General features: G+C 31.8%; 1 protein-coding gene across 1 annotated transcript; it reads right to left on the bottom strand.

The window, feature by feature from the left end:
• Positions 1 to 7,455: 7,455 nt before the first annotated feature.
• LOC111897952 (homogentisate phytyltransferase 1, chloroplastic-like) lies at positions 7,456 to 11,235 on the bottom strand. The gene is made up of 11 exons (XM_023893904.2): positions 11,146 to 11,235; positions 10,690 to 10,982; positions 9,933 to 10,016; positions 9,659 to 9,817; positions 9,201 to 9,290; positions 9,003 to 9,104; positions 8,784 to 8,879; positions 8,623 to 8,694; positions 8,428 to 8,523; positions 7,813 to 7,917; positions 7,456 to 7,660 (listed from the first exon to the last, which is right to left on the bottom strand). The coding sequence occupies exons 1-11, from the start codon at positions 11,231 to 11,233 to the stop codon at positions 7,616 to 7,618; spliced, it is 1,230 nt and encodes a 409-aa protein (XP_023749672.1). The 5' UTR covers positions 11,234 to 11,235; the 3' UTR covers positions 7,456 to 7,615.
• Positions 11,236 to 12,251: the final 1,016 nt, after the last annotated feature.

The raw sequence follows: 12,251 nt of genomic DNA, 5'->3' as shown, positions 1-12,251 counted from the left end.
CGCTACAAGGGGTGACCCTTCTAGTGTTTTAGTTACTTTGCATATGTTCTTGCACACACCAATATAAATATAATGACCAACTTACCAGGTCTTAAAGGATGGATGGATTATTTATAAACTGGAAAATACGATGATATTATCAATCCAATTATCGTAGTAGGAAACACATTCATATATTTTTTTGTATCTTATAATATAAAGATTCACATTCTGAAATAATTTATATATGAAAGTTATGAAGTTCATATTGCTTGAATATTCATTTATATAATAAGAATCATATACTTTATGGATTATGTTTTCAAGTTAGGGTTATTTGTTAATCATCATTTAACTAATATTGTTTGCGTAGTTTATGATATAAAGAATCACATTCTTAAAGAATGTATGTAAAAATAACATTTTTAGTTTTAAGCTTACTCTGTAGTATTGTTAATAACCCTTTTTTTTTTTATATATAAAACAAGATATTGTTCCATTATAGATGATGAAATTTAAAGTTCGATTTTAGATGGTTCAATTTCTTCTTAGGTTACCATCAATACACAAATGCGTAGAAAGCAGCCCTAAATTTCGATTTCATGTCAAACATTATCACATGATGACATTCTTTTAGAATAACATTTTCACAAAATATCATTTTCACTTATTCTCACTTATGCTTTGATAATGATCGAATATAAGTTTGCTATTAATAATATGTGTTATTTTAATTCATTATACTTTTCCTTATATTCATTCTCATGGAAAGTTAGACATGCGCTATAATTTATGTTCATTCATTCTTGATCCATATTCTTATTCTTTCATTTTTAATTTGTAATAAGAATAATTATTATTTTGATGCAAATTGTTATTCTTAATAGTATATACATTTATATTATTTAAGAATGTTAATTCTAAAAAGGCCTCTTAAATGAGATCGTACTCTTTAAGAATGAAAGAAAAACATATGAGAATGTATTTGAAAAAGATATGTATGTGTTGAATGATGTCTATTATAAAAATTTGATTTAATCTGAATGTTTTGAGAAAAATTCAAGATTTGATTTGATTTTGATTAATTACTTTGACTTAGTTTTTTTTTCGAAAGAGATTACTTTGACTTAGTAGCCTAAAAGATATATAATTTTCATTTATCTTTCTTAATGAAATATCATATTTTCCCTTAGGCCATCTCCAATGTATTAAATTTTTAAGAGTTCAATGGATTATCACATCAACATTCCACTAAGTATACCATTTAACCTATTAAACTCTACACACTTCATTAGACTATTAAGAATTCAATGGATTGCCACATCACCATTTTAATTTTTTTATAGCTAATATTAATAAATAAAACTAGAATATTACATTCATTAGAAATTCAAAGTTACAATTAATAAATATTAATTAAAGATTATAATTTATATATATTTTTTAATGTTTAGAATTAAAAAATATGAAGTAACTTAATAAATTAAATTATTAATTATAAAATAAAATAAAGTATAAATCAAAAAAATAATAATATATAGTTTGTTTATTGCAAAAAAAAAAAGATTAAATGTTACTTTCAATATAAATTTTTATAGTAAATTAAGAAAGAAAAAAAAGTTACAAATTCTATGCCTATTTTAATAAGGATTAAACATTTCATTCATTAAACTCATCCCACAATGCATCTTTTATCCATTCAACGCCACATGAACATCTTTCCCCTCATTAAACTCTTCATGGAATCCTTTTGGGATGACCTTATTATTTATTAATATTTATTAAGTGTAATAATTACAGTATGTGGTAAATAATATATCATGTTAATAACATATACTTTAAGATTACAACTCTTTATTATTTTAATATTATACAACTTTTTATTATTTTAATATTATAGCCAACATTTGATCAAATATTCACACGATATTTTAATATTATACAACTCTATATTATTTTAATATTATAGCCAAAATTTGATCAAATATACACAAAATATTTAGAAGACAAAATTGCAAAAATGGTCACTGTGGTATGCATTTGTTTGGGGTTTTTGTCACACACCAAAACCGGAATGGCGGAAACGTTCTGGGGTGGATGCGTCATGTCAAGTATCACAACACATGCATTATAGTAATCAAAGTACAACAAAACATTGCATTAATAGTACTAGTTTTACATGGTTTACATTACAGTACATCAAAGTAATACAGGTAATAATATAAGTACAGCTTGGTACAAAGCTATCTTCATCAATAGCTCCTGGAATATACCTGTCTAATGCTGACCTGAAAATACAAGTTATTTGAAAAGCAAGTATCAGCATTTTTACAAATGTTGGTGAGTTCATAAGCATTTAGTGTCATTTCATCCAAATAACTTTAATAAAAGTGGTAGTTTTAGAGTGTCCATTTCAATAGTGTCTTTTCCAGAAAATCCTATATTTTCTTTAATAAAAGCAGTCTTCTACCAAGACTGGACGGAGTTATGTGGTAAAAAGTAGTTTTCCCTTAATCGTTATCATTATCAAAATACAGAATTTGATTATTAAATAAAGCAAGAGAAATCAGGGAAATAACATATGCCTCAACAGTGAAGACTGCTGACTAAGGCAAAGGAAGCATAGACTCCAAGAGAGTATCGAACAAACGACACGTCTGGCTCAGTCTAACAAAGAGAGACACAGACCCCAGACCGTACCAAATGAAAGGTACGGCTAGCAAGGTCTAAAAACAGAGGATACAGACCCCAAACAGTATCAAATGAAAGATACAGCTAGTAAGGTCTAAAACAGAGAATACAGACCACAGACAGTATCAAATGAAAGATACAGCTAGCAAGGTCTAAAAACATTGTGACTCTGAGAGTGGGTTTCCAGCATATAGTGTAAATTGCTGGTGAAATACCGTTACCTTAAGGCCATGAATTATAAGGTAACATGGGATACTCGTAACCATACTAACCGACACTAGAGTACCTGACGCCCTGCAAGCGTCTATAAAATGTGACATTTGTCACCCCTTGGCTTGGTAGGCCGTAGACTGTAGCTAGCAGTCAGGGTGCGGGGGTGTCAAACCCGTATAGATCTATACACACAATGTCCGCTCTCCCTACAGGAGACTCTGGTTACCAACTAGACGACGAAGAAGGCCGTGTCCCGAAGATGCATCCCAAACAGTGGGTAGTGGGTTTCCAATATAAGTGCTGAACTAGACGTAGAGACTCATAACTGAACTGACTAGAGTAAACCTATATGACTATGCTCGTATACATAATATATATAACCAATGAATCAAACGACCTTCGGACGGACATCCGATCCCACCAGACCACATCTCAACGAAGAAAAGGAAATAGGGCGGACAAACCTTCCTAAGTCCTTCAACCATTATTTAAATGCATCTATACAAGCACAGACATACATCTAACTACGTTTGAGTGTGTAACAAGTGGAAACATATCGTGAAGTATAACCAAATCGTGATGTATGACCGAATCGTGTCGAATAACCGAATCGTGAAGTATAAATGTACAGTGTGGAATAACCGAATCGTGCAGTATAAGCGTACAGTGTGGAATAACCGAATCGTGAAGTATAAGCGTACAGTGTGGAATAACCGAATCGTGAAGTATAAGTGTACCAAATATAAGTGTATCACAAAGTGGAAGCGACAACAAGTGAGGTAAGAGCGTCTAATAGGCATAAGCGACTACAAGTATAAGCAAAATAGAGGCAATAACAGTACAAACGCATCACGAAGTGAAAGCGTTATCAAGTAGAAGTTTAAACTAAGAGGGAGTATCAAAACATGGAAGAAAACCTTTATACTTGAGAAAATCACAACTTGGTGTTCTTTGGTATAATAAGTTTGAAAACCTTTAGAAATTCTTTGGAAACTTTTCATAAACCAGTTTAAAATTAACTTTGATAAAACAGTATAAGTAAGAGTTTTGAACAAGTGAAAACCTTTTGGAAAACCATTTATAGTATCCTACTTGGTAAAACAGTTTACAATGTGGTAAATCCTTGTGCATGCGGGTTATCAATCACATGTGATTGATATGATAACTGGCATGTTTAACTTGTATTCCCCCCTATAAAACATGTAAAAACATTTAGAAGGTTCATTCAGGGGTATGAACTCACCTGATGTAAGTAGATCCGACGAAGGTGCCGGTTGGGTGCTCGGTGTCAAGTAAAGACTTGGACACACTTAGTGACCCATTTAACATATGATAACATATGTTCACATACAATTAGTACATTTAATACTAATTTAACAAGTATACGCACTCTAAGGAGCGGAAAAACACTTTGGTTAAGTGTTTGGGGTGTCCCGGGTAACATCTAAGGGTGTGAATGACTTAGGAATGGAGTTTACTCTTCAAGAGTAAACTCTATACACTTAGTTTACGGCCCTGGGACAACTCCCCATGAGTTTACGGCCATAAACTCATGGTGAGGGTGTTCTAGGATGCTTAAAGGCCTTATTTCAATTGTGGAATTTTGCTAGGTCCAAATATAAAAGGTATGAATGGGTTTAAGGCACTTAAATGGACCAAATGGGAGTTTACGGCCCCAACCATGGGAGTTTACGGCCGTAAGCTCCCAAGGACATCTTTCTTGGGTGTTTTAAAGGCTTAAGTGATTGAGAATAATTTCTATGTATTTTTCCAAGTCAAATGGAGAGTTTAGGGCACCATTTAGACACCTAATGGGAGTTTACGGCCCATGAACCACCCCTATGGGAGTTCACGGCCGTGAACTCCTATACCTTGATTTTATTGAAGTTTTAAGCCCTTATTACAATCCTAGTAATTTATAATGAAGTATAAGGCCATTTGGGGGGATTAAAACTACCATTTGACATGGTTTGGAGGTGTTTACAGCCTAGGCATGTGCTTGGGCCGTAAACTCCTTTTTACCCCTCATTTCTTAGTGTTTAATTGCTCCAAACCCGAAATAGCAAGTCCCTAATTTATGTCTTAAGCCTAAGGATGGTTTGGGAGTGTTTTGGACATGATTTAACAAGTTTAGAGGGTGTTTACGGCCTAAGCATGTGCTTGGGCCGTAAACCCTCTTTTAAGTCCCAAAATTTATTGTTTTATGGTTCCAACACTCCTAGGCTAAATCCCCAATTGGTTTCCAAGCTTTTAGGGACAAATTTGGGTCATTTTGGCCTCTTTTTAGGGGTTTACAGCCTAAGGAGGTTCTTAGGCCGTAAACTCCTCTTTGACAGCTTATATGGTCGAATTTTGAGCTATAATCACAAGTCATGATGTTTAGAATAGGTTAGGGTAAGGAGACTCACGTTTTGGAGGCGGAAATTCGCGGTTTTGAGTCGAAAACGAGCTTTATGAGAGAGAGTATAGAGAGAGGGTGGAAAGGGGTGAAATGAAGTCCATTCCCCCTTGTATATGGGTTGGAGTTGGAGCTCAGTAGGAATTTACCTGATACTGCCATTAAACGGGGCTTTTGGTCGCACCCGATTTAGTGGTCGTAATAATAAAAACTAACTTTTTCCAATTAAATGGAAATGTATATTACGTGTTTTTATTTATCTTATCACGACGCTAACGACATAAAATATAAATAAATAAAACATTTATTTATTTTACGACCTCAAATTAACAGAACTTTTATACAGTAGAATATTCCGTCAACGGAAATGGGGTAATGTAACGGAATAACTTTGGGTTGTCACAGTTTTAGTCCAAACCATGACTTTTTTGGATTGATGGTCCTTTTGAGGTAGTTTCGTTGCGTTTTTTGTCACTCGGTAAAATGAAATGACTGTAATGCCCTTGGGGTATTTATTTTTCTTTTTTCTTTCATTATTTTAAAATCTAATTGTTTTTTATTTATTTTAATAATTAAAAAAGTGGGGCCACCTCTCTCTCTCTCTCTCTCTCTCGTGAAAAAGAAATTCACCTCCCACCCACTTCTTCATCTTCTCCAATTCATATCATATCTGATGAACACAGATACACACTTTTAAATCATATGAACACATGGAGTTTTCAGATTCTATTTCTCGCACAAACACACATCTATATTTCATATGAAGACGGAAATGTCTAGAGAACGTCGTTTGCGGTTTACAGATATGGGAGGAGGTGTGCTAATGACTGTAGAGGAACATCAGAAGTCGGAGATAGCTACAAGACTCGTCATCTCCATTCTCTCCGATTCAGCAGTAACCCTAATCTGATCTTGATAGCAATAGAGGCGAAGCTCTAATCGGAGTTAGGGTTTGTTGTGGCTTCAACGACCTCAAGCTTCATCTTTATCCTTCTTCGATTGATCCAATCTCACTACTTTCTACCTATTTCTCAACATATATACATACAGATAAATGTATATATTTCTAGTTTAATTTTCATCTGCATCTATTTCTGGTTTAATTTTCATCTTTCTTACTTTCTTTTTCGTTCTCTCAACAAGTAATACTCACTCGCATTTGTTAGAATCAAATTGGTTTTGGATCTATTAATCTAATTGAAAAGGGATTGGAAGTGGGTTGATTTGGGAATCGAGGTTTATGTTGATTGGGATATTGTTTCCTCAAAATCTGTTAAAAACGGTAATGGATTTGGAGAGAGAGAGAGAGAGAGAGAGAGAGAGAAAAAAAGAGAAGGGAGAAATCTATTTTAGAGACGGTAATCTAACCGGGAATAGCAGCAACAATAAACAGTAATCTGTTAAGGTGCTGATTTTGGTGAAGGAGGAGGGTCACCAGAGGGAAGTGAGAGGGACTTCTTGATAGTCACTAAAATGAGTCTTCTTTTCCTCAATCCAGTGTGTGTATGTGTGTTTATAGTGAAAGTAGGTGAAGAACTTTAAGTTTTTTTGTGGGTTAATCCAAGTTGCTGGAATCTGATGTTGAAATGGATTATGAACGATGTTTGGATCGTTGGTAGGTTTGCACAGGAGAGAGAGAGGGGGAGAGAGAGAGAGAGAGAGAGAGAGAGAGAGAGAGAGAAAGGTGGGTCCAATTTAATTATTTATTTTCTTTTTCATTTAAGTTAAATAGAAAAAACATAAAAAAAATACCCAAGGACATTACAGTCATTTCAGTTTACCGAGGGACCAAAAACACAACGAAACTACCTCAAAAGGACCACCGATCCAAAAAATCGTGATTTGGATTAAAACCCCAAAAAAATACATACTATAGTAGGGATCATTTTTGCAATTTTGTCTATTTATAACTCACATTTGATCCCAACCTAATTTAAACATACTTCTTCAATCCAAGATCAAAATAGTACTTGACTATAGATGTTTAAGACTAATTTAAACATACTTCTTCAATCCAAGATCAAAATAGTACTTGACTATAGATGTTTAAGACTAATTTAAACATACTTCTTCAATCCAAGATCAAAATAGTACTTGATTATAGATGTTTAAGAATTAGATATTCAATGTTTAATTACTATAATTATGCTTATTATACGATACAATTTGAGCTATACTAATCAAGACAATATCTTTTATTTATTAGTGAAATCATAACTCAAAATTGAAAAATCCAATTTGATTTAATAATTGACTTTTGGACATATTGGTGACAAAACGATCGAGTACTAAAATTACATGATGAAACACACATCACTTGAGGCTTCTCCATGCTCAAAATCTTAAAAAGGGCACCAACAAATACTCCACACCATATAACTGCAAAAAAGATTGATTCTCGTGATGTGTAAATGCCACAACGTGGATATTACAATCTTAAATACTTTTATCAAATTTTGTATTAAATTAAATATTATATTTCGTAAGAAAAGATATAAAACTGAATTCAAAGATATTACAACTGATATTACCTTCCAAATAAACAAGTAGAATGATTCAATGGCCTCATTGTTTTTCAGATCAACCAAGTTTGCTTCTCTCCAAAGTATAAAACCAAGAATGCTATGACCGATCACCTGTACAGAACAATTAGATGATGTAAGGTTTTCATAGGCTTGTGATCAGCTCCGTTTTTTAAATGAATAATATATAAATATATAGATGGTGTAAGTTCTTTTTTTTTTCCCCTCTGGGGATATCAAATATTATCAAAGATGTAAGAAATATATACAAAATTACATTTGTATCCTTCATCTTTTTAGCCTAACAGATGGAACTTTTTAATTTTTTTGAAAAGTGAAGACCAAGATGGTTAATTTAAATATAAATTATCAGTTATATTTATAAGAACATATAATTCATGAGAAACTTCATGACAAGATTGAGTATATTTTCTCTAGAAAAGTGTGATCAAAAGTAAAAAAATTAACTAACACATTTGGATCCAAATAAACAAAACAAAAAGGGTAACAACTAACAAGTACTCTGGAAATTATAATCACTAATTAAAGTGGACACATATTCTACCAGTTAACCCAAAAACTAGTCATAATTTCGTTAAAAATATATATAATAGAATATATTACCATCATCAATCGAGTCCAAAAACCGGTTGATAACAACCCGATTAATATAGCCATACCATATGCCATCTCAAGGAGCCCTATACATAGCCAAAATACCTGCAAAAATATCGATTCAACTTGTTATTTCATTTCAATTGATGAGCGCTTTTGAAAAAGTAGCAAAAGCTTATGATAGATATATAGTTTATAGCTTACGGGTTTAGTCCCGACTTTCGATGCCAACGAGTTAACTCCATTTATCTTATCTCCCTCAACGTCAGGGATGTCCTAAAATTCACATTATATATAAATACAATATCAACGTCATAAAAGGCATGCTATTTCTATGATATTTTATTGTAAGAAAGGCGATGTACCTTAAATAGTGCGGCAACTACTGCATAGATGCTCATGATTCCAGATACAAAAATAACATGCTTAGAAACTAAGAGCGGCCTTCCATGTATCAATGTCTGTATAACGTTTGATCATCATGTTAAATAGATTATTCTTTGATAATCTATGACTTAATTTGTCAAATAAAATAAATATGCATGTATATATAGGTCCAGAAATTCTTTAAATAATCAATTAACCTGTGCATGGAGGTTGAACAAAATAGGAATGATCGCTCCTTGCAGTGACCAAACGCTCATTGCCGCAAGTGCAGGATCCCTCTTCCATCGTAGTAATGGTAGCTACAAGTATGAATATATATACCCAAAATTGATATAATTTCACATTAAAAGTTATTTGGAATTGTATTTGAAATGCATTAATAAAGAAAGACTTACGTGAACTGAATAGGCCGTTCCTACGGCATACCATAAGAAGAGACCTAACTTTAACGGCCAAGATTTGATACTCCATCCGAGGCAAAAACCCTAAGAAGCATCAATTTGCACCATTATAATTAAACGCCCAAGATTTAATACTCCACTATAATTTTTAATTTGTTGTACATGTTAGTGTCACAGTCTCTAGACACGGATTCTTATATTCCTTTAATTATACGCTTTCACTAGGTTCTTTTGGAGAAATAAAAAATCTCTCCAAATATGTTTATACTCACTAACATGGTATAAGAGCCAATATATATATATATATATCGAATACGATTGTCATCACTCTTTCTCATGATATCAGCTACACACATATATCCTCTCTCTTCAAAGACTCATTTCTTTTGTGTGTAGTGCTATTTTATAGAGAGAATATAGTAATCCATATAAAACATGTTAATTAATCGTACCAAAATAGCATACAGAAAGGTGAGTCGGGTTCCCGTTTCAATGGAAAGCTCGCCTGATGCCAAGGGCAAATGTGGCTTGTTAATTTTGTCGATGTCGACATCTGATAACTGATTTATGCTCGCAACATACAAGTTGGCCAAAGCGCCACCGATGACTGCCTGAATATATATCATTTTTGAAGCGAGGTTATATGAATTATAATTTTATTGTTTAAACGGATTTAAGTTTATCTTTTCACATAAAATTACTTTTATGGTGGAAGAAACCAATTACCTGCAAAAGCCCAACGAAAAATAATGGAGTAAAATCTGAAAGCTTCTGGATGGCAAGCAAAGAAATGGAGACGATGGACAATACCTACTCGATCAAGGAAAATTAACGATGAGATTCACATAATAGTTTTCGGTCAGACCTCAATAATTGGTGAAGACATTATTCAAAGTCCATACATAACTGCTAATAATAAATTGAATAATTCAGAAAACAAGAATATATATATATATATATATATATATATATATATATATATATATATATATATATATATATATATATATATATATATATATATATATATATATATAATAAATTATTAACTAAAATGAAAACTATTTTTAAAAAGAAAAATATATGCATGAAACTTTGGCGGCTACTTTACTTGTTCATAAAAGTTAACCACAAATATCTTCTTAGTAAAAAAATATTTAAATTGTTTTGTTTCGAGACAAGAAGAGAAGTCACGCATGGAGGCGTGGTGTAGTAAGCATCCATCATGCATGCATGATTTAATGGAATGGAGTGATGGTTGAGGTGAAATGTCTTAATTAGTTGCTTTTCAATGATTAAAAGTAAAACAAACCATAGGATGCAAAGTTGATATTGAATGGATTTTTAGTTCAATTGTTTCGATGCATTATAGAAATTAAATAGTAAGTTGTATGAAAATTAAAATAATGATTTGGTATATTAAGCTTTATACAATTAATTATATAAATGCACTGTTGACTTTAGTAAGAATAAGAAATCATACGGTTCCTTGAAGTGTGTAAACTTTTGAATATCTGTAAATAACTTCCAATGTAGTTCCAAGTGACTTGCCATCGATTTGAGGACGAAGAACAAAACCTTTAGAGGCATCAACTGCAAGAACTTTTTTTATTTGTCTTTGATGTCTATGAACTTCTGTAAAATACTTGTTGTCACTTTCAGGATCGTTATGTTTGCGACTTTGTTGATGATTCATTCTACCAAATATGCTATTAGAATGCCCAAATGTGGTTTTCCTCACTTGAATCCTTGAAACTTTTACTCTTTCATGATCACCTACATGAATATAGAAAAACGATAGTTGTTGGTAATTTCTTATCCCCTTTAATTGGTTTATGTTTTGTAACTTATTAAGCAATGTATAAATAAAGCACATGTCAAATGAGAGATGATGGCATAATATGTAAAAACGTTATATTTAAGGAGGAAAAATGCTTACAAGAAGCAACTGCAGTCGCCAAAAATGGAGGTCGTAAAGAAGAAGATGATGACGACTTTAAGGCTGATCCAATAAGCATTGATTTCATGTTTTTTTACAGATAATAAGAGATCATGAGAAGTACAAAAGCCTTTGTTGTTATATATATAGCAGTGGGTACGTGCATGTCATGAGCCCATAAATTGCTATAGTTATCCCTCGATCAGAACTTCAAAATTCTTAATTATACCATTTTATTTGCTATACATTTACATTCTTGTCGTTTCGATATACTATATGTTAAGTTTTTGTTTTTTGTTAGTATATAACTATTTAAAACAAATTATAATTTACATAAATAAAAGTATATTCTCAGTCTATATTAGATATGTACACATATTAAATATTTTTTTATATTACTTTATTTTAACATTATAACATACGTTGTATTTCATTACGGCTGCGCACTAAAAATGTCATCTAAAAACTCATATTTTTGAAATTTTGATGACATAATTATTTTTAAATTTATTATTAGACTACTATTATATTAGAAAATAAAAAAATAATTTAAGTTGATTATTTAATTATAATAGTAAAATAATATTGATTTTCAATAAACATTAACTTCAAATTTAAGGAAATTTTAATACAGTCAAGAAAATATATGACTTTTTGATTTTCTTTTTAAATATTTTCTATAGAAAAATAAGGATTCTTGCACAGACTTGCTAGAGGGGGAGTCAAATATGATCGGTTAATAAAGTAAAGTCTTTGTTATAATACTAGTATGTTTTTAACTGACAAGTGGATTTATAGCATAAACTCTTCTCGTGTTTATGTGGTGTTTTCTGCTCATGGACTTTTGGATGATGTTTTCTTGCCTTAGAGTTTGGGAGTAATCCAACACGTTGGAATAATTTTATTTTGTGCATTGCCCCATCTGCAATGCATTACTAAAAAAGACAGGGTTCTTTATATAATTTTCCTAGCAAATTTCTAAGACATAGTTTTTCTTAGGGATTCATTAATTAGTTTGGAAAACCGATCGTAACAAACCTTTCCAAAATATTTCACGAGAAAAATATTTTGTATGAAGTATCAAGGACTTTCCCACATATGTTTTG

This window comes from Lactuca sativa, chromosome 5 (assembly GCF_002870075.4).
Source record: "Lactuca sativa cultivar Salinas chromosome 5, Lsat_Salinas_v11, whole genome shotgun sequence".
In the NCBI taxonomy this organism is placed as follows: Eukaryota; Viridiplantae; Streptophyta; class Magnoliopsida; order Asterales; family Asteraceae; genus Lactuca; species Lactuca sativa.
This window is presented reverse-complemented; position numbering and strand designations above follow the sequence as displayed.

Excerpts from the sequence above, each read along its gene's own strand:
- LOC111897952 (XM_023893904.2), bottom strand. The coding sequence starts at position 11,233 with ATGAAATCAATGCTTATTGGATCAGCCTTAAAGTCGTCATCATCTTCT. Across the intron at positions 8,524-8,622 it reads CGAAAGTCGGGACTAAACCC|GTATTTTGGCTATGTATAGG; the intron begins GTAAGCTATAAA and ends ATATTTTTGCAG. Across the intron at positions 7,661-7,812 it reads TCTACTTGTTTATTTGGAAG|TTATATGGTGTGGAGTATTT; the intron begins GTAATATCAGTT and ends TCTTTTTTGCAG.